Source organism: Phyllosticta citribraziliensis, assembly GCF_038025025.1.
Source record: "Phyllosticta citribraziliensis strain CPC 17464 chromosome Unknown J3D65scaffold_7, whole genome shotgun sequence".
Lineage (NCBI taxonomy): Eukaryota > Fungi > Ascomycota > Dothideomycetes > Botryosphaeriales > Phyllostictaceae > Phyllosticta > Phyllosticta citribraziliensis.
Window position 1 is genome coordinate 272,344 of NW_027117344.1, and position 24,038 is coordinate 296,381.

General features: G+C 54.7%; 6 protein-coding genes across 6 annotated transcripts; 4 read left to right on the plus strand and 2 right to left on the minus strand.

Annotated features, from left to right (window-relative positions):
* Window positions 1–1,068: 1,068 nt before the first annotated feature.
* J3D65DRAFT_554300 (uncharacterized protein) lies at window positions 1,069–2,997 on the plus strand (the record flags this gene model as incomplete). Its single annotated transcript, XM_066797176.1, has 3 exons — window positions 1,069–1,681; window positions 1,735–1,885; window positions 2,127–2,997. The coding sequence occupies 3 exons, from the start codon at window positions 1,069–1,071 to the stop codon at window positions 2,995–2,997; spliced, it is 1,635 nt and encodes a 544-aa protein (XP_066654238.1).
* Window positions 2,998–6,830: 3,833 nt separating this feature from the next.
* Window positions 6,831–9,536, plus strand: J3D65DRAFT_626373 (fungal-specific transcription factor domain-containing protein). The gene is made up of 5 exons (XM_066800430.1): window positions 6,831–7,508; window positions 7,578–8,106; window positions 8,154–8,642; window positions 8,694–8,900; window positions 8,947–9,536. The coding sequence occupies exons 1-5, from the start codon at window positions 7,117–7,119 to the stop codon at window positions 9,340–9,342; spliced, it is 2,013 nt and encodes a 670-aa protein (XP_066654239.1). The 5' UTR covers window positions 6,831–7,116; the 3' UTR covers window positions 9,343–9,536.
* Window positions 9,537–10,205: 669 nt separating this feature from the next.
* Window positions 10,206–11,326, plus strand: J3D65DRAFT_390646 (ADP-ribosylation factor family-domain-containing protein). The gene is made up of 4 exons (XM_066795842.1): window positions 10,206–10,516; window positions 10,564–10,808; window positions 10,861–10,926; window positions 10,997–11,326. Exons 1-4 carry the CDS (start codon window positions 10,369–10,371, stop codon window positions 11,087–11,089), a joined length of 552 nt encoding a protein of 183 aa, XP_066654240.1. The 5' UTR covers window positions 10,206–10,368; the 3' UTR covers window positions 11,090–11,326.
* Window positions 11,327–12,554: 1,228 nt separating this feature from the next.
* J3D65DRAFT_626383 (U1 zinc finger domain-containing protein) lies at window positions 12,555–13,810 on the minus strand. The gene has a single exon (XM_066800431.1). The coding sequence runs from the start codon at window positions 13,651–13,653 to the stop codon at window positions 12,721–12,723; it is 933 nt and encodes a 310-aa protein (XP_066654241.1). The 5' UTR covers window positions 13,654–13,810; the 3' UTR covers window positions 12,555–12,720.
* Window positions 13,811–13,924: 114 nt separating this feature from the next.
* J3D65DRAFT_677617 (mitochondrial import inner membrane translocase subunit tim54) lies at window positions 13,925–15,566 on the plus strand. The gene is made up of 2 exons (XM_066803647.1): window positions 13,925–14,077; window positions 14,140–15,566. Exons 1-2 carry the CDS (start codon window positions 13,957–13,959, stop codon window positions 15,384–15,386), a joined length of 1,368 nt encoding a protein of 455 aa, XP_066654242.1. The 5' UTR covers window positions 13,925–13,956; the 3' UTR covers window positions 15,387–15,566.
* Window positions 15,567–20,893: 5,327 nt separating this feature from the next.
* J3D65DRAFT_554151 (muts domain V-domain-containing protein) lies at window positions 20,894–24,006 on the minus strand (the record flags this gene model as incomplete). The annotated part of the gene is made up of 4 exons (XM_066797167.1): window positions 20,894–22,979; window positions 23,021–23,387; window positions 23,437–23,547; window positions 23,592–24,006. The coding sequence occupies 4 exons, from the start codon at window positions 24,004–24,006 to the stop codon at window positions 20,894–20,896; spliced, it is 2,979 nt and encodes a 992-aa protein (XP_066654243.1).
* Between the last annotated feature and the right edge of the window lie 32 nt (window positions 24,007–24,038).

Genomic DNA, 24,038 nt, shown 5'->3' on the forward strand with positions numbered 1-24,038 from the left:
CACATCTCTCACCACCACCACAACCACCACCACCACCATCCCAGGCCTCCCAAATCTCACTGCTCCTCCCCACACGACACCGCCAGCCTGGGCCGTGGCCAAGGCAAACCCTCTGCATTCGTATCCAAGCGGGTCAGGTACGACGACGCCCATAGTGTTTACACTGGCTGTTGCTGGGAAAACACCACCAGCTAGACTGGGAAACCCAGCAATTGTGGCCTGGCTGTCCAATCACACAATTCCAACGGAACTCGGCGGCGGGACCTAGGACTACAAACGGTCGGAAGCGCCAGCCGCTGTCCCGAGTAGCTTTGGCTTCATTTACAGTCGCGGTGCCAACACCTTAACCGTCTTTTGCTCGCGTTCCAAGTCTCGTGGCAAACCCAGGTTTGTCTGCACAGAATGAGCTGGGATCTCATGGGTTGAGGAGACGCGTCCACGACGACGCTCCCGAACGCTCTGTAGGCCCGCCGGCACGCCCAAAATCGGCTCCGACGTCCCGCTCGCCGCACCACTCAGGTCGCCCTCCACTGATCGAAATGCTTGCAAACATGGCCCGGTGAATCGCCGCGTATGGTACACGTCTGGATGGCTTTCAAAGAGCCCAGAACCGCGGGGACTTCCTTGCCAACCCCCTCACCAACATGTCGCCTTGCTTGCCTTTGCTCGTGGAAAATTTTAGCCTTTGGCATCTGGGTCCTGGACTGACCTCTTGCCTCCCTGCCTTTAAGTTGCCGCGGCATGGCTCCAGCTCCACCGTCTTCGTCCACCGGGATCTATATTAATTTTTTCGGTTTCTTGCCAGTGCCGAACCCTTCCTTCAGTGGCTTCGGAAGCCGTTGACCCTTCACCCTTGCCATGTGCTAGTCTGCCGTCCTCACTGATATTACTGTGACCATGGATCTAGGAGATGGGCTGAGCCCTCTCCCAGGTCGTTACCCACCCAGCCAGAGAAGGAGGGGTATCGCTTCCATGTCTGTATATCCCTCTGTTGAGCGGATACCGGAGGCTTCGACATATATCCACTCCGCCGAAGACCTCACTCTCAACCCTCCCCGCCGAATCGCCATGTCTTCAAGCGACCCTTCTGCAGATCCTCCCTCCATCTTCGACACGGACGACAACGACCCAGACGCTTCGTCAAGTGCTTCCTCCAGGACTTCAAACGGCTTCGATCTTATGCCGCCGCCTCCCAATGTGACCCTTACCAACGCCGAAGTCCTCTCCACTCGACTCTTTTCGACCGACCACCTCAACCTCATCATACATCATCAGTCACTATTCTCCCAGTTTATAGCATTCCTCAACGAATACCGACCCAACCACGCACCGACGCTCATCAGATACTTGGAAACACTCAAGGCAGCCGCTGCCGTCGACTACGCAAACGCCATTGCGAGGCAGATTGTTGGTCCTGACAAGAGCTCGTCTGCAACTTTGGTGGCAGCAACCCTGAGCAACAAGTTTGGATCCGGATCGCGGCGTGTGGCAGAGCAGCTCGTCAACGAGGCGCTCCCGGCATACGTTACCTTTCGGCTGACCAACGTGGTTACGGAGCTCCTCATCAATGAAATCACCGGATGTCATGGAGGAACCCGCAATTTGGTGAGCGGACTGGCCGAGGCTTACTGCCTGACAGATCCGTCACGGCCAGGCAACCCGATTGTTTATGCTTCGGAAGGTTAGTTGCGCCTCGACATAAGGTTTAGCGTCTTCGGAACTGATACGGCTCAGGTTTTCATACAACGACCCTCTACGGCAGAGACTTCGTCATTGGCAGGAACTGCCGATTTCTTCAAGGCCCCAAGTCTTCGCGTGCGACAATTTCTCGCGTTAGCGCTGCCGTGCGAAATGGGCATGAGAACAGTGAGCTCCTGTTGAATTAGTAAGTTCTCAAAATCATTCGACATCTTGTTTCACACAAAGCACGGCATTCCCCAGCCCTCGGATGTAGCCGGCGCTACCAAGGAGTACCGATTGCCTTTTGGCTACCGCTTTGACGTCAGATATGCTACACATCGCCTCAAAGTCTTTCTTGTTCAGCGCTTTCAGATGCCAAACCCGTCCGACTAAAATTAGCGCCCACACAAATTCGTCACTTATAGCCGGGCTGACCATGAATTTAGTCGTCGGGATGGCTCCCCTTTTCTAAACCTCTGCCTGATCTCACCCCTACACGACAACCGTGGAAATGTCCGCTACTTTATTGGATGCCAGATCGATGTCACCAACCTCGTTGAAGGCTGCCAGGGACTCGAGTCCTTCCATATGCTTCTCGATCAAGATCAGAAGAAGCACCAGCAGGATGTATCAGCGCAACAGCAGGAGAAGGATGCGCTCGAAGCATTGGGCCGTTTGGGTGAGCTGTTGAGCTTCGAAGAGATGGAGACGATTAGGTCAAAAGGACGACCTGGATCCGATTCGCGGTCAGCAACGCCGGCACGGGGCAATCCCCCCCTTGGCTCAAACTCCCAACTTCGTCGCTATGTCAGTGTGGAGGATGGAGAAGCTGGAGCTGCGCGAGTAAGGGCGACCAACCGGCTCAACCCCAGTGGAAGATTCCCTAGCGCCTACGAGACGTTTATGCTGGTCCGCCCCTTTCCATCCCTCCGCATCACCTTTACCTCCCCCGCGCTTCGAATTCCAGGGCTTTTGCAGTCCCGCCTACTCGATCGCATAGGCGGACCAACTTCCGTCCGGGAATACATTCGAACGTCGCTGGCCGAGGGTGCGCGCATAACGGCAAAAGTCAACTGGCTCACCAATTCTGGTCATCGAAAGACACCAAGTTTAGACCGCGCAGGGAGGCCGACGGTGGACATACATGGCCGAGCCCCGCCTCACTACGCGACGGGCAAGCCCAGATGGATACACTGCACACCGCTGTATGGTGCTGACGGAAACGTCGGAGTTTGGGTGAGTACAACTGAAACTCCTGTAAACGGACAGTCGGCTCACTTTTCAGATGGTGGTCATGGTAGAGCCGGACGAGGATGAACCTCAATATTCGTCCTACTCGGGAGGATATCAACAAAGCGTATCACACCGCGACCGTCGAAATCAATCCGTTTACCCCACGCGCTCCGACTCGTCCATAAGAGTTGCCCACGCAACAGCCGCCCCCGTGTCCAGCAGAAGGGCACCTTCACCCGCGCAGTATACACAGCGCGCCGCGCCCAACCCCAACGAGACACTACCGGCGCTGCGCTTTGGCGACACCAGGCACGATCTACATTCACCTGATGGCCGTTCGCAGTCACATTCCCCTCTCCCTAGCTTTCAGGCCTCCAGGGCGACTCCACACCTGATCAACACCAGCCACGCTGGTTCTAAAAACACAAACTACGGCCCCGCATCAGCCCACCATTCGTCCTCTGCCGCGCGTGCTATTTTCGACCACAATCATGGTCAGAGCTACCACGACTCGCACAGCGCGAGCGGCGTCCGGCGCTCGCGGTCCCTGACGACCACTGCCATCACCATGGGCACGGCCATTACGACAAACTCGCCCGTTCCGGCACCGTCTTACTATCCTCCGCCCGCAGGCTACCCGCCCAAGCCCCCGACCCCTACGATTGACGAATTGGCCGCATCTGCGGCGCCGCCCAGTCGTTCGGGAACGCCAGCTTTCACGTTGACAGACCAGCTGTCTCCCCACCACCGCCCCACCTTTACGCCCACTCCGACGCTGCCATCGTCAAAACCGAGCTCGCCGGCGCCCGGCCGCGTTGGACTGCAAGAGGAGAGCGGGACGGATGGTGACACTGCGGAGGAAGCATCGGGCAGCGTGACGCCACTGGCTGGCGGGGGAGCAGGGACACCGGCCAACACACCGCGCCGTGGTGGGTACGATGTGGATGATGACGACGGAAGAGCTGGTCGCTCCGTCGTGGCGCCGTCCCGCACGGGTAGCATCTCGACTTCGTCCACATCCCTCCGCGCTGGGCGCTTGACGCCCGTCACGGCGGGCAGCTCGGGCTTGTCTGGGCGCACGCCGAGCACAGGAAGGTCGTTGGTTCGCGGCGCGAAGGAGAGAGATCGAGAAAGGAAGAGAGAGCGTGAACGCGAAGCCGAGTGGGAGCAGCAGCAGCAGCAGCACGAAGCGGAGCGCCATCACCGCCATCAACAGCAGCAGCAGCATGGCAGAGACAGCCCCCTGACCGTCACCACAGCCCAGCGCTCCCGCGCCGATTCTTCAGCTCGCGCGCAATCGCCCGCCGCAGCCAACAACTCGACAGGCGTCGTCCCCAAGAAAGTCGAGTGGGTCGAAGGGCTGCACCGGCAGGCATCAATCGGCAGCAGCGCGGGCGGCGGCCGCAGCAACAGTCCGGCCAACGCGAACAGCAGCCCCGTCACGCCCACCACGGCGCTGCCTCTCCCACCTCCACCGCCAACGCCCCGCTCGCCCGCTCTCGTCCGCGAGAAGAGCAAGAGAGGCGGGCTGAGCAGCATCCTCACCAGCTCCAAGTCCTCGCTCAAAGGCGCAGCAACTTCCAAGGACAAAAACAAGGACAAGGGCAAAGAGCGTGACAGAGCCGCTGATCGCGAACTGCCGAACACGAGCCGCGAGCGCAAAGGCGGAGCTGGGACGCGCACGCCGACCCCGACGCTGGGCACGACTGCTGCGTCGACGGAGCAGCGCAGTGGCAGCGCGGCGGGTGGTGGCAATGGGAGAGAGACGCCGTTGACGGCGTTGCCGGCGCCGCCGCTTCCACCGCCGCTTGCGCCGCCACGGGAGCAGAGCCCGCGGTTGGAGGTGCGGCTGTCGGGGTTGGGCGAGCTGGATGTTGAGGATGGCGAGGCCTTTTTGGGGTTGTGAGAGGAGGGTGGGTGTGGGAGATGGAGGTTGGGGCGTGAGGATGAGGAAGAGAGAAAGAGGGAGATGGTGAGGCGACGTGTGTGATGTGTGGATGAGTGGCATGGCATGGTATGGTAGGTATGGAACAGGATGGCTTTGCCTTGGGACAGGCACCAGTCGCTCCAGGTCGGTTGGCTTGCTGGTCGATTGACATCACGGCGCCTTTCGCTGCACTTTCCCTTCTATCCATCATCTACCTCAGTCTGTCGCTTGCAGCTGTACCACGCGTTCCACCTCTGCACACCACCATCTTTTCTGTCGTTGTCTTTTTTGCCGTCGTTATCACCGATATACCCCTCGCTTTCATGCGTTGCGCTGTACTATCTTCTCCTTCCACTTCTATTACTTCCACTTCTACTTTCCCTTCGCCCCCTGTATGTATACCGTAGCAAGACCTCACCACATTTATCGCCGTAATGCGCGAAGCAGGAGGACTGCGGGGTTGTAATGGTTCGCTTCTCTGTATGTATGTCTGTTCACTTCACTTACTGTACGTAACTATTTTCTGTATAGCTTCGCTTGCATGTAGGGCAAAAGGTTGTGCATTTATGCTTAAATATATGTATACTCGCAGCCCCGCAAAGACACGATGGAGGAGAGACAGTGTCTCATAGTCAGACACACATACCCCCACGTCCAGCCATCCAGATCCATGCCGCTACCCCACGTTTGCAGCCCAGCGCGGCGGTACTTGCGCCCGCTCGCTTTCGCATTGCTGTACTGTAGATGAAAAAAAGGTACCTGCATGCATGCATTTGTCAGGATTAGGGAGCGGCAGTCTGTATTGACGCTAACTAGGTACCTAGCCGGTTCGCTACTTTTGCCTTTTGCGGTTCTGGTTCTCGAGAGCGCTTGAGCGGCTGATGGGCGAGCGGAGCAGGGAGGATGGACGCTGTAGACACTGCCTGGGCTCTTGGCCGCGGCGGCCCTCGGCATGGTCCGAATACGAATGATTGCTTGGTGCCATCGCGATGGTTCTCGTAGTCAGTACGAAATGGGTACGTCGTTAGTGGCTGCAGTGACGCTCGATGATTGAGGGGCTGAGGTGCCGGGCAGCGGCGTATTTGCTTGATGGTGCTATGCTGGGTTCTCACCATCATCATCATTTGCAGGCGATGAGGAAACAAATAGCAGGCAGGGTTGATTGCGTACATGTAGGGTACGCCGTCGCAACGAGCGACGCATCCGCAACCCCAAGTCGCCAGCACCGACTGCTGTCCTGCCAGTCAAATGTGACTGCGCTAGTCGTGCCCGCCAGCCTTTGCAAGCCTTCGTTGCCTCTGCTCCTGCATTCCCCAGACATGCAGAGCTGGCCTTCAAATATGTCGCTGCTTTGTTGGCGCTGGGAGCGTGGGGCATGGGGTGAATGCGGGTAGTGATGATGCTTGTGAGGGATGGCTCTGACAGGTGTCGGATTTTATGCAGCTAGCTAGTTTGGGTGGGATGAAGGGTGCTTTTGCTGTAGGCGCTGGGTTTGGTAGCGGTGGAGCTGCCGGTAGTTTCCTGTGGGTGAGCGTCCCGTGCCTGTGGAAAGCACAGGGAGCATTCGTTGTCTTCCTTGGGAGGCATGGCGATGAGCAGCATTCGTTTTCTCTCCATGTCGGTTCTTCCAGAAATACTGAGAAGCTTCATCACCATCGACAGCATACGGGTGTCGATGACATGGGCAAGACAGGAGTGCCGGACTTATCCCAACCGCGCGTCATCTAGATGAAGTGCAGCGTATCCGTTTTGCTCAGCCCTGGGACTGTCGCACCGAAAAATCAAAAAGCCCATCTGGCAAACCACATACAAGACATGGGCATGTCAAGAAATTAGATGCTGCAGACCAGACCAATGAGGTTGAGGTGTTGGAGTGGCAGCCAGAAACGCGGCCACGACATTGATCAAAGCCCACCACCTGGAGAACCGTGCGCTCGCCTCAACCAAGACCATTGACGTACCATTCAAACGGCATCCGTATCTCGACACAACCAACACGCCCAATTCTCCCACATCTCTGTCCAAAGATGCAACGCTCACAGCAACCTCATTTGTCAGTTAAGCGCCTGCTGTCGCTTCGCTCATTGGCCTTGCCGCGCACTGGTGCTGCCAGTACCAAAGCGGCCATGTCTGCAGCGTATATATATGACTTTGGCGACACCGAGTCTTCTGGCCTGTCATTCTTCAGCTTTGGCTGACACTGCATCGGACGCCTTCTTCATCTTTCCGTCTTTCTGTGCGTCAGCTTCCGGTGCAGACGATCCTTGCTGCCACCAATGGCGTCGTCCAGTTTCGATTTCAACAATATGTCGCAGCTAATGCCGTTGAAACGACAACCATCGACTCCTCCACCAAGAAACCGTACCCGAAAAGCTTGCGACCGATGTAAAGAGAAAAAATCAAAGTGCGACGGCAAACAACCTTGCCTTAAATGCATCAACCGCCGCACTGCAGACTGCTGCACATATAGCAGATTTGGGCACAGAGACTCTGCGTCGCCAGAGAGTGACAGTCCCGCGGGGAATCGCATCCAATGCCTCGAGGATGAAATTACGGTATCGAAAGATCGCCTCAAGAGACAGAAAATTTACTACGAAGAGAAATTGGTTGCATTCGCCCATCGTTTCGGTACTGGTGTGAGGGCCGATGTGCCACCTCCAGAGGCTTTGTAAGTTCTTTGATTTCGCGCCTCCCAAGTGTCTTCGATATTTGCATGGCGCTGATTACATGACTACAGAATTGCGATGTACTTTTCAAACGTTCATCCGCAGTTTCCCATGATTCACCGTGCACGATTCGAAATTGCCCAGGAAAGCCCTTGCAACTGGGAAAAGTCTCCTCTGTGTCTTCAATTCGCCATGGTCGCCCTTGCTGCTACCACCGACCCCAAACATGCGCATATGAGCAAAGACTACTACGATTGGGCGAGAAAGTATTTTGAAGAAGATGTGGCCAGAGAAGAGACTTGTGCGCAATCTGTTTATACGCTGTCGCACGTTCAAGCCCGGGTACTCATCGCCACTTTTGAGTACCGTTACGGTTTACCAGAAAGGGCATCTTTCAGTCTCTCCGCGGCCTTGCACCACTGCAAATTGATGCGCCTTCACAGGGAGGCTGGCGCAGGCGTCTTTGCCAAAAGTTGTGCTGCCCCTCCAAAGGACTTTGCCGACGCTGAAGAGAAACGCAGGACCTTTTGGGTCTGCTTCATTCTTGATGTGTACATGGGTACCGAAGAAGGACTTCCTCGGCAGATCAGAGAAGAAGACGTAAGCCAATTTGCGGTAGCTTTGGAAGGGTTACTGAATATCTCAAGATCAATGTCCTACTGCCCATGTACTGCGAAGGCTTCGAAGCAGGCCCGAAAGCGGCCCCCATGTCACTTGAAGATGCTCTCAGCTCCAGCGGGAGCCTCTCAAATCTCTCACCTTTTGCGGCAGCTTGTGTGACGGCTTGCCTTTTGGGGCGCATTGCATCCCATGATGAAAAGAGCAGGCGGGACAACGACTCTTTCGGCGAGTTTCTCAAACGACACAAAGCACTCGAAAATTTGCTGGAAAGATTGACGTCCACTCTTGCTGATATATTGGAGATGTCTAGGCAAAGTGTCGATCCGAGACATGTGTTTGTGGGTGTTTGTCTCTACACATCCAGGATCGCACTTTATCGCGTGGCCATTCAAAAGACCGAAATTTTCAGAAAAAGCGACATCGACGAGAATTTCTGCAAGTTCCACCAATGTGTGCCTGCCGCGGGACAAATGTCACAGATGTTCTTTGGCTTGAGAATGATGAACATGTCTTGGGTAGATCAAGTCCAAGACGCAATCAAGCCAGAACGACTGACTCGGAATTAGTTTCCTCTCTTCACGACCTACTGCCTCCTAGTGGCTGAGAGGGCGCTTCGTACCCTGACGGACAACAAAAGTCCCAAAATCCAAGATTTGGTTAGGGCCAGGCAAACGTTAGAAGACCATACCACTCTGTCATGCCCCTTGGATCGCCTTAGGAAGCTGAACTCGAAATTGAGCACCATGTTCATGCCCAAGCACACAAACTCCAGCGTAAGTATATCTGCTGGCTGAGTTGGCTTATGACTGAAAGATTTAGATGGCCCCGCAGCAGAGCTTGCAGTCCTTTGATGGAAACTACGATATTCCGATGCTGCAAGACACTCCGAATTTCTTGAATCCAGCAGCCTTTCCATTCCAGCCCCATCAGTCGCCTGTCGACATTCCTATCTTGTCGAGCATGCAACCAGTTACCATGCTTGCTCATCAATGGAACCAAAGCATGTTGACGTCGCCGATGAGTTCAGAAGAAACCTTGCCAGGAAGCGACAATGGTAATCTTCACTCCCATCTTGCAAACTATCCAGAGAGTTCCATGGACGTCAGCATTTCGACTCCAGCATGTTTGCCGCAGGGGACTTTTGACGGGCGTTGGCAGACCCTACCGGTAGTGCCAGGGACCGGCCACCCCTTCTTGGGCAATCAAAGTGGGTGATCCGTGCGACAGGGCAGACAGGTGGCTGGGCAGGGTCGTGACGATGACAATGAGAGTGGCGTCGTTTTCGGGAAGGATTGGATGAGCGTAGGAGTCGACAGTGATAGGTTGCAGGTTTTGGAGGGTTTCCATAGGAGAGACGGGTAATTCAGGAGGACACATGTTCGGTAGCGGAAATATGCAGACAGGCAGACGTTTTTGACATGATTCCCACGTAAGATGGTGCAAATGAGGCTGCAGATGGAGTGGTGCATCTACGCACTTGACCAATATGGGCAAGCAGAGCGGATATGACGATGGTACGGGAGGCACAGCACAGAAGGGGTGAGTCTTATAAGTCAGCCCTATTGTAGGCTGGAGGAGAGGAGGAGAGAAGAGGAAACGGTGTCTGGAGCGACGAGGTGTGATTCGATGGCGACGATGCCGACAGGCGTGCAGTCCAGCAACAGGCTCCGTTGGACGACTGGACGTGCCCCACCAGGCGCATCATGGCCAGGCGTGGTCGTCGGTTTGCAGGTTGAGGCCCGGTGTGGAGGATTTCGCCGCTCCCGCCCGATTCGGATAGTCCAGGGTCCGTGCGCGTGCCCAGCGACAGGAAACACCGTGGACATTTCAACCACGACCATCACCGTCCGATTACCACCTGCACTCCCCCAATACCCTCCTCAACCGACCCTTCTCTGCCTGCTATCGAGGTAAGTCTGCCCTCGTTCACCCTCGCGACTCGTCCCACGCCCCCGCTGTCACCTGCCCGCTCCGCTCGTTGGCTCGCCCGCTCTCGCCCTCTCTCCCTGCCTGTGCTCTCGCTTTGGCTCTCCAGACCCGCCGACAGCTTACGCCCACTGCTCGCCGCCGTCTTTGCTTGCCCATCGCATTTGATTTCCATCAACTCCCGCCTCGCTGCTTCACCCTCACTGCTGGTCGCATTGTTGACGCTCGTCGCTCTCGCTCAGGCTCTAGGCTCATACACCGCTTATCCACGCCCCGACTCCCCCTTACGGTACACACGACACCGCATCCGCAACCATGGGTCTCACGTTCTCGAAGCTCTTCGACAAGCTATGGGGAAAGAAGGAGATGAGAATCCTGATGGTCGGTCTTGACGCCGCAGGAAAGACGACCATTCTCTACAAGCTCAAGCTCGGTGAAATCGTCACCACCATCCCCACCATTGGTGAGCCCCGCCGCCGCCCTCTTTGTTGAGCTCGCTGACCCCGCCAGGCTTCAACGTCGAGACTGTCGAGTACAAGAACATTCAGTTCACCGTGTGGGATGTCGGTGGACAGGACAAGATCCGCCCCCTTTGGAGGCATTACTTCCAGAACACCCAGGGCATCATCTTCGTCGTCGACAGCAACGACCGTGACCGTATAGTGGAGGCTCGCGAGGAGCTCCAGCGCATGCTCAACGAGGACGAGCTGAGGGACGCTCTTCTCCTGGTCTTTGCCAACAAGCAGGATCTTCCCGTACGCTCGCCCAGCCTCGTCGCGACATTCGAGCCCAGCTGACAATTCGCAGAACGCGATGAACGCCGCCGAGATCACCGACAAGCTCGGCCTCCACAGCCTTAGGCAACGCGCCTGGGTAAGTCTCGACCGCGATCGCGCGCCTGCCGGCGCTTATCGGGCATCAATAGCTAACGGCGCACACACAGTACATCCAATCCACCTGCGCTACCTCCGGTGACGGTCTGTACGAGGGTCTTGAGTGGTTGAGCAACTCGCTCCGCAAGGCGGGCCACAACTAAGCGAGATTCTGCTGCTGCTGCGAGCCTGACGATTCCCCCCCATCATGCGAGCGAGAAGAAAAATGCCATATCCCCCCATTACTCTCTCTCGTATTCAATCACTTCGTTCACACACACACCTCCCTCCTCCCTCCCATCATCCACTGCTCTCAATGCAACAACGAACAAAGCAGGTGTTAGCCCGGGTCAGTCGGTATCGGTGCGGGTGGAAAGAGAGACAGGGCGAATTGCTTGGAGTCTTTGAAATTATTTTAATTTTAGCACAAGTGCCAAATGATTTTTGGAAGTCACGATGATGAAAAAGAAATGAGGCTCTCCCTCCCTTTCTCTCTTGTTTGGGTCACCATTATACCGCTCGCATGCCCGGGGTTCTTCCCTCTGATGACTCGGCCCTGAATGGGTTTGCTGTAGCAGACGATTGTTGGTTGATGTGCGCGCAGGTCTTTTCAATCACTTGACAAAATACAATGCTCAATGGTCAATTTTCGACACCGAAATATACAAGATTACAAGAAAAAAAAGAAAGAAAGAAAAAATTGGCAAAGGGTGTGTTGTTTCATAAGCACGCGACAGGCGGAATGGAATGTAGGGGTTTGGCTTGGCTCGGGGTGCATTTTTCTCTCTGTCAGTCCTTTCCTCCGCTTTGTATATGCACACACGCTCGCGCGCTGCACGCATGCACGCATGTATGGGTGGTGGTGTGCTTGGAGCTAGGCAGGCGGCGCACGGGGATTAGAAGAGAAGAGGAAAGGAGAGGAGAGATGGGGCATGTGCCGCAGTGAGGCTTGTAGGTTGCTGGTCGCGGTTGAAATGCAACATCGGGCGTTTGTTCTCTTGTTTGGTCGTTCGCTTCTTTTGCTCTTCAGTCCGTCTAGCTATCCATCTTTCGGCTGTCTGTTCACTTGTTCGCCTTTGGTTGTTGGCTGCGACTGGCTTCACTGACATGATGTATGACACGCGTTGGATGCTGCGTGTTGCGCACATAGGCACGTATCGTTGCTGCTTCTTGTCTGTACTAGTAGGTTGAGTAAGTTCTGTTGGTGTACGATTGCGTTGAGTGTGACCGCTGCGTTGTGTGTCGTGTGCTGCGTGCTGGGTGCTGTGAGTGGTGCAAGTGGTGAGGCATATGCTTGTGTGCCTACACCTCATACCTACATATCTATGGCTCAGCTTGTTTTATCCATCTACCAAGTTATCCGCTGCTTGTCATGGCTGCTTCTCCTCGTCAAACTGGTTCTGGAGTCTTTGTGCGTTGAACAGACAAACTTGCTGCGTTGTTTACGGCTTATTGAGGCGTGTTTGCAGTCAAGGCAAAAGCAGGAGGTAAGGACAGGTGATGAAAGAGGGTAACGTGGCTTTCTGTCTGGTTAAAAGTCTGCTTGCAGTGGTGACAAGAGATGGGGTTTGATCCAGTGGTTACTTCACGCCAGAGGGACTGTAGACGTTTGAGAGGACAATATCTCATTGGGAGCGCGTGGTCAAATGGACATGGTACGTATGGTTGCATTTGAATCGTCTATAAACCAGTAGCACCGTTGATTTGAGATGCTCTTGTAGCTCTGTCCACCCATGAAGCTGCCGTTAAGCTACTCTCGATCTTCCTCAATGTCGTGCCGTGTTGGTTGGTCTCCTCACTTTTTCCGCAACGCCTTGCTTTTCCGCTTCTTGAAAACTACGCCTACCGTGTCATTTTTTGTCGCGCTGGTATTCTCTTCCTGCTCATCTTCTGTTTTGACAGGCGGTATGTCGGACAGCTTTGCGCTCGCTGTTGCTTCGCTTGCCTCTGGGTCTGGCTTTACGTTTTCAGACTCCTCTGGGGTTTCTGATTTTATTGTCGTTTCCGCGTGCTCTGTCTTTTGTGGTTCAGATCCAGCATCAGGATCAGGCTTGATATCCTCTTCCTCCTTCTTGACCACCGGCTTGCGCGCTGCACTGAGCAGCGCCTCGATGTCGTCCTCCGTTGCCGCGCCCTTGGCCGTCGAGCTGTACGTCTTGAACGTGTTGCCCCACCCACGTTTTGGACGCTGAGCGCCTCCTTCGTCTTCCTCGTCATCGTCATCCTTCTTTCTTTTCCTGACGCCCACATTCAGCGTCCCAGACGCATCGTTGTCTCCCGCGCTCCTCTGCTCGCCGTCGAGCTGCTTGACCGCCACCGTCTGCCAATCACCCACCATGGCCACTTCTCTGCGATACTCGTCCGGCACAGACACGCCCATGGCCGCCAGCTGCGCGAGCTGCCGCTTGCGGTCCTCCACCGTCGCCTGCCGCGGCGCCTCTCTCGCAGCACCGGCCTTGCCCCCTGCCGCTCTTGCTGTCGACGCCGAAGATGATGATGCTGCTGAGCCTCCTACGACGCCGTTGAGACGCGCCACTTCGTCGCGTGCTCGCTGCTTTTCGCGGTCCTCCCGCTCCCGTTCTCGGTGCAGATCGCGGAGGGATCGCTGGATTGCGATTTGGTGCTTGCCCGTGGCCTCATGTTGCTGTCTTTCGAATTTGGTGTCTCGGATGTGCGTCTTGCAGAATTTGCACCAGTACTTGGGCGTGGACTTCCAGTATTCCGACATGGTGGTCGAGGCGTCGCGGATGGTTTAGGATGTTGCGGGTGGTATTCGGGTGTGGAGAGAGGCTGATTTGGAGGAGGAGCTGTCCAAGTCGATTCGGATGGGAATTGAATGGTAAGGGACTGCGACGAGGTGTGCAGTGGTGGGAAGAGAGGTTGTTGTTGTGTGGAGAGAGTTGAGCGCGGCGACGGGCAAGAAGGCTAGCTCGCGGGAGATCGACGCCAAGGCCGCGTTCACGCGCTGCCAACCAGACTCGAATTTTTGGACCAGCCTTCACCAAGCTTCCAATTCCACCACCCGCTCGCCATGTCGGATGCCCCCAAGCCAGACACCGCCTCTGCCTCGAGCGCAGCAGAGGGTGCTGCCAAAAATGCCGCCCAGAATGCTGCCAAGGCTTCTGAAGGCAACCCCGTCTTCCGCATGATGGGTGCGTCACCGGTTTTATTTATTCAACTCGACGTGAGCTGCAATGCTAATGCGCCGCTTCAGGACTGCCAAATTTCAAGTTCAAACTGCCGTCTCGCAATTGGATGATCTTCCTGACCATCACTGGCACCTGGACCGCAGCCCTCGTATACGACCGCCAACAAAAGAAGCGCGTTCAGCAGAAATGGTGCGATGCCGTAGCCCACCTCGCCCGCGAACCGCTGCCCACAGACACCATGCCGCGACGGATGACCATCTACTTGAGCGCGCCGCCCGGCGATGGGCTCATGTCTGCCCGCGAGCACTTTCACGAGTACGTCAAGCCCATTCTGGTGGCCGCGGCCATGGACTGGGACGCGGTCGAGGGCCGTAGGGAGGGCGACGTGCGCGCGGGTCTAGCTGAGCGCGTGAGGCGCTGGCGGAAGCTCCGCGGCGAGGCGACATCGGAGCCGCTGCCGGAGGACGTGGAGAGTATTACGCAACACGCGCGGGATCGGGTCGGCATCAAAGAGTGGGACGGCGTAGGAGGCAGCGTGGTCATCGGGCGGAACACATGGAAAGAGTACATCCGTGGCCTCCACGAGGGATGGCTGGGGCCGTTGGACAAAGCACCAGAACCGGAACCCGTCCAGGAGGGTCCCTTGGCCACAACCCCATCAGACGACGCATCGCCGAGCGCGGCGCCCGTTGCCACTGACGACCAACAAAAGCCTCCCGCCGAAGGAGAGCAGGAGCAGAAGAAGGAAGAGGAAGAAAAGGAAAAGCCCAAGAAGAAGACGCAACCTCCCCCGTTTATCCCCACCTCGGCCTACCCCTCGGCCATGCTCGCCCCCTCGACCCCTTCCGAGCTACCCCCTGCAACCGCTGTCGCCTTTCCTCACATTCTCGGCTTTCTCAACACCCCGATCCGCATGTACCGCTTCCTAACGCGGCGCCACCTCGCCGACCAAATCGGCGCTCAGGTCGCCGCCGCTGTGCTGGCCACATACAAGCCCTTCGACGGGCCCCCTGAGGGCAGCAGCGCCAGCATAGGCGCAGTGGCCGACGACGAAGAACATGCGGCCGGCTGGGAACAGGCGCGCCTGCTGCGGCACGAGGAGACGGAGTGGCACAAGAGTGTAAGAAAAGACGCCGAGGCCAAGCGCGCACTGGGCCAGGAGAGCGTCTGGTGCGATGAGATGGTGCTCGACGCGCGGGTCGCGGGCCGCATGAGGAAGTTTGTGCTCAGCGAAGAGGAGAAGGCGAGGGTAGCCCGGATTGCCGAGGGCAAGGAGGGCGTGCTGGGCGAGTCGAGCGAAAAGGAGTTGTAGACATCCGTCGATGAATGTGTATTGTAGATAGATGAGTTGCCTCCGTATGGCGAAGGCGTTATTTTGGATTGGACGTACTGGGTTGGCTGTAGGATTTGCATCGGATCACCCTGCTCTGACTGTCGTCACAAAATTTAGAGAGTTATGTATGATAGAAACTGCAAATGCATAGATTCGATGACTCTGGTAAGTCTATGTCATACGCGATGGACTTATGCTGACCTTGCTTTAGCTTTGCGTGAATGAGCTGCCAGGAGGTGACTCCTGATAGAAAAAGACATCGAAAGCCATGTGAATGCGAAACCGGATCCCAGTTGAGTATTTCAAGCGCATCCGCGCCTTGTCCTGTTTCTACATCATCAAGCCCGCTCCGGAACAAAACGAGGCGACATATTCTTCCTTGACATCGTACTGGGCGTCCTTCTTTCTCGAAGTTTCCTTTCAACCCCTGGCTCCATGCTCCGTCCCATGGCTTGTCCCATGCTCTGCATCATCACACTTCATTGACGCTCAGCGCCGTCGGCCCGCGCCAACGCCGATGCACGATCAATATTCCTCCTTGAGCACCGATTTTCAAACCAGGCAACCCCAGGAACGACGAACCAACGCAAAAGACAGACAGTATGTTGTGGCCTTGTAGCCATGATTTGGCTGCTAGCTCGTTTGAGCAGACGCATCACTGCTATTGACGGACAATCAAAGGCTACTGCGAGCGGAGTTTGAAAACCCTTTCCCTGAGGCCGCAGAGCCCGCCCTGTGACCGAGAGCCTCACGTTCACTGGGTCATCTCACTCGAATATCTGTGACACCTCCTCTCAAATCCTTGTTTCAGTATCACTGAATGAAGATCTCTCTATCTTGATTGCGTATCGTTGGAGGGATTTCATCGCGCGTCCCTCTCCTCTCGGTTTTTGCTTCAAGCGCCGCCCAAATATTCCGGCTTTTCGCTTCATAACCCCATCCCACGCTCTACTCCACCATCTTCCAACGACGTCCAGTGCCAACACCTCACGGTTATTCCTTCCTGGAGGCTGTCTGCAAGCCGCCAAGTCCGAGCAGAACAACGCGCCGCCACACAGACAATCCCATTCCGCCATGAAGGCTTGGTCAAAGCCGAAAGAAGGTGGCGATTCGATGCCGATGGACAGCTGAACCCCGCTGCAACTGCGAATTTTATACCCATCCCTGAAGGCTGAGCACAGACACAAGAGCATGGCTCCTGCGCCTTGTCACGTTCTGATGCCTATCTACTGGAGCCGGAGTGCTTCTCCCACACGGAGGTTTTCTACGAAGATTATTTGCCTACCTCAACCTCGAAAATGCAGCGATAGGACTCCGAGTACCTCCCCAATTCTCAAGGATTGATCACTTCCCTGCCCATCCGTCCAGTTCTTTCTTCGCTATCCAGGCCTACGCTCTGCTTTACTATCGTATGACGGCGTCCAGGAGCAACGACTGACAAAAATCCCTTTGCAAACGCGGTCTTTGAAAAACCAAGTCCCAGGACGACGGGCTGCTGTCACCAAAGACAGTTCCAGTTCATGCAATTTTGGTAGAATGTGTCGAAGCTGGTCCGAGCCTCAACTGATGTAGAAGGGCGCGGGTGCCGGCGATGGACAGTCGAGCTTGAACGCAAGCGAAGCTTTTATACCCTCTCCTGAGGCCGAGAGTCTGGCTTGTGACGATGGTCCTTGCGCTGCGCGGTCATCTGGCCACATGGCTCCTTTCACGCGGTACGGCACGTATTGAAGAATGACGGATCAAAATCCTTGACCTCTGCCTTGATCTCTAGCCGGAAATTGCCTTAATTTCTTGGGCACCTTGCGATCCTCTCCTTTTTTCGATCTTCACCTACCATAATCTGCTTCACTAAACCTCAACGACGTCAAACGCCAATGTTTAATTAAGCCTTCTTTGAGAGCACATTCAGTCGACATGACGGAGTCCATGGACAAGAAAAAAAGCAAAAAGATGTCTGAACAGCATCCCATGCCCACAGAAGTATATGCAAGGTTGGTATTGTCACCAGCAGTCGAGACTGTCGACCATTTTGTTCTTGGAAAGAGCCGAGCTGGGTCGGTGTAGTGAATGGGAAGTTCAAGGCCAGCGAGGCTGGAGTTTTTATACCTGGTATTTTGTTCCCTCGGCCACGCGGTTCGGCACGTGGGAGCCTTGACACGCACAATGGACGTCTAGCCAACGACGCATTTGTTACGGGGAAGGCGCTTGGAGGGCAAAGTCTCAACCCCCATCGAGAAACGCCTTCAAATTCTCTTTCGCCACCTGTTCACGCTTCTCATCTTCTCATTCCGCGCTACATCGATCCCCTCCATTGGCTTCTAATGCTGACAGCCATTGAGCTCCGATCAGATTACCCCTGAAGCGGAACTTGGCGACACAGTTTTGAAAGTAGGCCATGCAAGCAAAAGACAACGAAGTGTGCTTAGACATCACCATGGCGACAGAAAGTGCATGTTGCACATGCATGGAGAAGTTGATGGACACTTGCCGTTGATGGACTGTCAAAGGCCACCGAGCCTCCGGATTTATACTTGCGAGCCTGGGCACCACTTCACGTGTAACTGCCTGCGCGGCGGTCATGTAGAAGCTTGACTGGATCGGGGGTAGCGGCTCAGGGGCATCTGATTACAACGTACTTACAAGTTTGCGAACCAAAAAAAGCAAGCAGCGAGGAAACAAGAAGTTTTTGCCACAGCTACCTCCTTCTAAGACGCCTTTACGCAGTGAAAGCAGTCTCCACCACGTTTACTAGACGATTCTGACGTTCACTGCATGCTGTGAGCAAGGAAGCACAGGCGCTCAAAAATCCAGAACACAGACAGCCGCCCAAAAGTCAGCATGTACATTTCACGCGTTTCTCTCCAACCCGGAAGTGCGACGCCTGGCTGTGACGTCGAAGAGGAGTTCCTGTGGTGGTTGCCCTTGACTGAAAGAGAGTTCCTTAAGAGCCAGCCTGCTTATATCCGAATCCCAAGGGCGGAGGACGTGCGCAGTCACGCCGTGCAGGCGACGGGAGCGCCACTGCGTAGAACCCTTGACTGGCTGGCTTTACACTCAATAAACAGTTCAAATTCTAGTGCTTATATATCGCCGCAAGTTCTTCTGTTTGTTTGATTATTTGCCAAACCATGGCATTAGAGGATGACGCCCTTCGCCACGTTTTTTATGTGCTATCCTCCATCATGGTCTACAGATGCTTTGCCATTTTTTCCATGGGCTCCGCAAGGCTCAAGATTCAAGCGCCACAGAAAAGAACAAAAGGACAGTCGAACCATCCGGCGGAGTTGGCCGAAAACCACGGCGGCAGAGTAAATTCAACATGTGTCTGTCCTTCAGACACCGCCGGCAGTGGTGGTTGTGAATGGAAAGAAAGAAAGACCACAAGAGCGGTCCTTATATCCTTGGCCCCTGAGGTCAAAGATTGCGCTAGGTCACACGGACAAATTAGGAGAGCCGGCAGATGATATTGGGGTGTCTCGCAAGAGATCAGAAGCGGTTGTTTGGGATTTTTGCTTTTTTCTGAAAATTCAGGGGTCAAAACTTTGAACTGAATACACGTCCTACAGCAGTGACCTTCCAACAAGGACTTCATCATCATAGTATGAATTTGCTGTACATTAAACTTCGTTCAACTTGTGACATTCTGGGAATTTTCAAGGCCCACAGCAACTAATCGCCGGCGGCAAACAGAAAAGCCAAGTAAGTCCATATCTTGGTTACTCCTGCACCACAGTCGTCGACATCAATGGTGTCTTTGGTGCCGCTGTTGTAGACTGGCATTGTTGCATTGGATACGCAAAAAGCGAGATTTAAATAGTTGAGGCTCAGGGGCTGGGGGGTAGATCGCGGTCACTTGCCACACGCGGCGCAAAATAGGCATGGGATTGACCATGAAAAAAGCCACAGATAGTTTCGTATTTCACACCATCGCCATGCGAATGACTCCAAAGAATTACTTCTCAGACTCCAACAACAATCAGGGGTGATACTATTCCATCATCAGCTTCCGATCGCATGATTTACCATCATAATCATACATTGTCGGTCTTTGAAAGCGGGCTTCTGGAAGCTCGAGCTGGAATATTGCGCCCTCCACAGACCGAAAGAAAGAGACGCTTATATACCCAGGGGTGAGCACAGACAAACGCACATGCAATTGACAGCTGCAAATCGTGACGGCCAGCCAACGCATGGGCTTCATGTCATACCATAGTTTTACTTCTGATTAGGCTCCCGCTGGCACATGAAAGAGGCTGGTCCTTGTGACCCGCAATCGTTAATTGTCTGTGCGGACCGCAGACCGCAGACACAGGTATTAAAGAGGCACTTCCTGGCAGCTTGAGAACGGCAACAGGGCAGTCAACCACAGGCGACGAAGAAACTTGTATGTCGTGCAACTGGTCGCCTCTAAAAAGTGGATACAGCATCAATTACTGTTTGGTTTGTCTCTTGTCTCCCCTCCCCGGAGCTCCGTTCGACATGTCTTCTCTCTCGCTTTCTCATGTTGCACTATGACACGATGCCAAATCCCACCACACGACAAGAACAACAGCACCCACTGTTTGACCACAATGCTGTCTCCCACCACCACATCATCCACCTTTCCCCCTAACCCCTCAAAAGCCCAGGAATCAAGCGATCTCCAGCGCAACCAAACCACCAAACAAGTCAACACTCGGCAGACCAATTGAACCACCAAGTCAACACTCGGTGGACCAATTGCACCATGGTCTCTCCACTCCCATCCTTTCGACGCCGCTTGTCCTCCTCCAAAATGGCGGACGCTGGAGCCCTTATGTACTCGAAACCTCCGCCCAGGCAGCAGAGGTCAGGGGCACGCGCCGACTGTGATGAGTCAACGGCGCACGCGCACGCGCCTGAACGCTCTGCGCGCGTGGCCTCGTGAGCGCGTGAATGCTCCAGGCACGCGCGCGTGCACCTGTGAGTCAAGCGCCGTGCTGCGTCACAGGCTACAGGGTCTTGACATGTGGCTGCGTCTCTTTGCTTGTGATTGAGCTAGGTCTGCTGGGAGGGGATATAAAAGACTGCTCTTTTCCTGTAGCTCGTCTTCCTGTTCAGCAAGGTGCGAGGCATCGCTAGATGCCGGGGAGGAGGAGAAATCATATTCACAACGAACGAACTATGTGCTCTGTGGGGAGGCTGGGACATGTACATGTTATACCTCCCGTGGAGGGAAATTCAAGGCCGGAGGATGGTGAATGCATAATGTTGAAGTGTTTCAATGACACGGAGTGATGATGCCGTGCACCATTTGCAAGCGATGCAACTCTTTATTTCCCCCGGGTGCTTATGTCTGGTAATCAGCTATGATCTAGGGAAAGTTGAGCTCATCAGCTACAGTTCGCATATGAACGACGGAAGATCGAACAAGTCTAAGGGCATACTTCCTCGAGCAAAAAAGCAAGTCGACACTCCTTTCAAGAAAGATGCGAGCCACCCTAGACAAACCGCTCCCTCAAGCAACCTCAAAGTGTGCTCTCGGAAAAGCGCGAACTCACAGTCTCCGGCCCACGCGAGCTCATCGTGCCCGTATATGTCGTCGTCAGCACCTCATCAAGAACACTACGCGCATTCCTGTTATCTCCATGAGAAGCATCATCAAAATCGACCGTAAGAAACGCTCTTGCGACATTCTCAGCCTCCTGCAACTCTGCAGCCTCCTCTGCCGGCATGACCGCACAAGCAACGACCAAATCCTCGCCCCTCATCGCAAGCAAAATGAGCTCTTCTGCTCGGCGCACCACCTCCTTGCTGATGCCGTTATTCTCGGCGCAGGCAGAGCCAAACGACTGCGTGCTGCGGCCTGGACACAAGTTGTAGAGGTATGTGATCTGATCTTCAACGGCGGATGCCTGTTCATCGACGCGGACTTGCATGTGCGCGAATTGGAGCTGCGGCGATGCGGCAAGAAAGCCACCCTCGAAGATTTCGTGAAAGTGCGTCGCGGCGAGGACTTTGGGACAGCCACGCGGTCCGCGGTCGAGCAGGTGAGACAGCACGCCAGCCATGAGACCGGCGCCGTCACTGGATTCTGTGCCTTTGCCGAATTCGTCTATGATGAGGAGGCTGCGCAGCGTTGCCAGGGAGAGCGCCACGGAGATTTGCTGCAGGTCGATCATGAAGGCGCTTTGGATTCGCGACACAGACTCGCGGGTTGCAATTCGAGTGAGAATCTTGTCGGTCAGACCGATTTGCGCATACTCGGCGGGCACGAAGCTTCCAATTTGGGCCATGTAGACGATGAGTGCGACCTGCTTCATGTACACGCTTTTTCCAGAATAGTTGGGGCCTGTCATGATGAGCATGTTCGGCCCTTGGACTTCATCAATTGAGTGTCGGTCATGAGTGTCGAGCTCTGAGACGGAAGCTGACGATTGATGTTCTTCTTGTTCTGATTCTGAAAAGCCGGCGAGGTTTGTATTGTTCGCCACGTAAGATGGGACTGTGAGCTCTTGCAACAAGTGTCTTCCTCCTTCAATCTTGAGAACATTTTTCTCCGAAACCCTTGGCTTGGTGAGCTTGTACATATGTGCTCCTTTGGCGAGCGCAAGGAGAACGTCCAGCTCAGCGCAAATGTCTGACGCAGTCGTAAGAAGACCTTCATATTCGAGGATTTCCTGGGCAAGCTCGTGAGTAATTTCAATCTCCTTGTCGCATATCAAGCCGTGTATGTCTCCAAAATGACGGTCCATCTCGTGCATCTTGTCATTTTTGTAATATGCGATTTGTTCGCCGGTGAACATGGGCTCCCAAGGCTCTTCGGCAGGCCCGTCATAAACACTCGATCCAGTCTCCGGATCAATTGGTACAGTGGTGAGGAAACCAATCTGGGGAAAGAAGATGACGTTGATGTTGGCTTGCAGCACTGCGGGAACTTCTTCTGCGATTTGACGAGCGACCTGCGACAGAAGATGTTCGATTCCGTCGTATGTATTCTTCATGTTGTCGAGTCTTTCATCCACTCCAGGAAGGACCACGGTTCGGTGCTGCTCGGCAGACTGATCAAAATCAATGACTTCGCTGATTTTCTTCCCGACTTGGGCGAGGTCGAAGCCATCGAACCTGTCGAATATCTTTCTGCAAATTGGAAGCATTTCCGCACCATTCATCTCCTTGAACGCATCCATAATCTTCAATGCATGGTATGCAAACAAGCGGATTGTCGTCCAAATTCCGCTTGTGATGCCTGTTTTCTTGCCTGAACCTGCGTTGACGCCTTTGCGAAGGTTTACCATGACAACCCTCATGTTCCTTACTCTCTTCAGGATATTCGTCAGGTTGTCCATGGCGGTGCCATTATCTGGCCGCAAGAAGACTGAAATAGAAAAGAGGCGTTGGTTGATGACATTCAAATCCGTACTCGGTCGGAGAAAATACTGTCGCAGCAAGGTTTTGCCCTGTGGAGTGCGAGCCAGGTGGTGGAACAGTCCATACACAGAAAGACCTTCCTTCGATCCGGAACTAGCCTTGGTGGGACCCTGATTGTGAGAATGTGGGTGAGATTCTGACTGCATAATCTGCAGCGACAGCAGTGTATTCATGTTCATAAACCTGGCAAATTAGCTGGGCGCTTGAAGATGAGAGGGACTTACATGTGGCCTTCGAGGGTGAACATGACAATATGAGACACTCGGAACAAAGCATTGTCTGTTCGGTCTCCTGGGAGGAATGCAGCAGCCCTTCGTCGTTGTAGATAAGTCAAAACGGCTCCGGCGCAGCCAACTGTGACTTTGCAGTCCATGTCAACCCACCCCTCGAGCTGCAAGAGGTTTTGTTGGCGAGCGATGTCGGTATCATTTACAAGGTCCGCTGTTTGAACGTCTCCAGGCACGGTGAAGGTGACTTGCGGGCCTCTGTCGGAGCCAATGTTGAGATTGACCAGCTTATTCTTCGCTCCGTCATATGCAAACTCGGTCGCTGGACGAATTTCGAGCATGAATGGAAGAGCGAATTGGTCGTCTAAAGAATCAAGTTGGTGGCTTGCTTTGGAAATAGGAAGAAGACCTACTCGAGCCATCCACCGAGCTGCCTCTTCTGCGTTCTGGATCAAGCTTGTCAAAGACTGCATCGTCTACCCGAGTAGATACCAGTACAACCGTCGGCTCGATGTAGAGTTTGACTAAAGGATAAGCTTCTGGTCGCTAAAGAGGAGGACAGCCTTACGCGCATCGACAATGTCAACACCACCAAGCCTCGCATCTTCCATGAAGTAGAGTTTCTCCTCGCGTGCCACATAGTATGAGCAACCCACGGTACCCTTTTCTCGGAGATCGACCGCCATGACGATTTCGCTGAGTGCGTCGAGCTCAGCGTCATCATCGTTGGCCTCAGGCTGCTCCGGTGCAGCTCTCGTGGTGTTGGACGTGGTTGATGGAGGGACCTGAGAGGAACGCCATTGCACCGTGCGAATAGCTGGTTGCGGTTGTCTCGCGGGTGCTCTGGGTAAAGACGGCGCTGATCCTGTAGAGCTTGGAATTCTGGGTCGTGCTGTGGTTTGAGTTTCGCGACTGGTTCGGCTGCTCGTACTCGTATCGGGGGGATTGCGCCTCTTGCGCTTGAATCCGCGCTTGGGGGGCATTTTGAGAATTGACGCTGGGGTTTGGGTCAGTG

Coding starts and splice junctions, on each gene's coding strand:
- J3D65DRAFT_626373 (XM_066800430.1), top strand. CDS start 7,117: ATGGCGTCGTCCAGTTTCGATTTCAACAATATGTCGCAGCTAATGCCG. Junction 8,643..8,693: donor GAATGATGAACATGTCTTGG/GTAGATCAAGTC, acceptor ACTCGGAATTAG/TTTCCTCTCTTCACGACCTA. Junction 8,901..8,946: donor CCAAGCACACAAACTCCAGC/GTAAGTATATCT, acceptor TGAAAGATTTAG/ATGGCCCCGCAGCAGAGCTT.
- J3D65DRAFT_390646 (XM_066795842.1), top strand. CDS start 10,369: ATGGGTCTCACGTTCTCGAAGCTCTTCGACAAGCTATGGGGAAAGAAG. Junction 10,809..10,860: donor CCAACAAGCAGGATCTTCCC/GTACGCTCGCCC, acceptor GACAATTCGCAG/AACGCGATGAACGCCGCCGA. Junction 10,927..10,996: donor GCCTTAGGCAACGCGCCTGG/GTAAGTCTCGAC, acceptor GCGCACACACAG/TACATCCAATCCACCTGCGC.
- J3D65DRAFT_626383 (XM_066800431.1), bottom strand. CDS start 13,653: ATGTCGGAATACTGGAAGTCCACGCCCAAGTACTGGTGCAAATTCTGC.
- J3D65DRAFT_677617 (XM_066803647.1), top strand. CDS start 13,957: ATGTCGGATGCCCCCAAGCCAGACACCGCCTCTGCCTCGAGCGCAGCA. Junction 14,078..14,139: donor CCCCGTCTTCCGCATGATGG/GTGCGTCACCGG, acceptor GCGCCGCTTCAG/GACTGCCAAATTTCAAGTTC.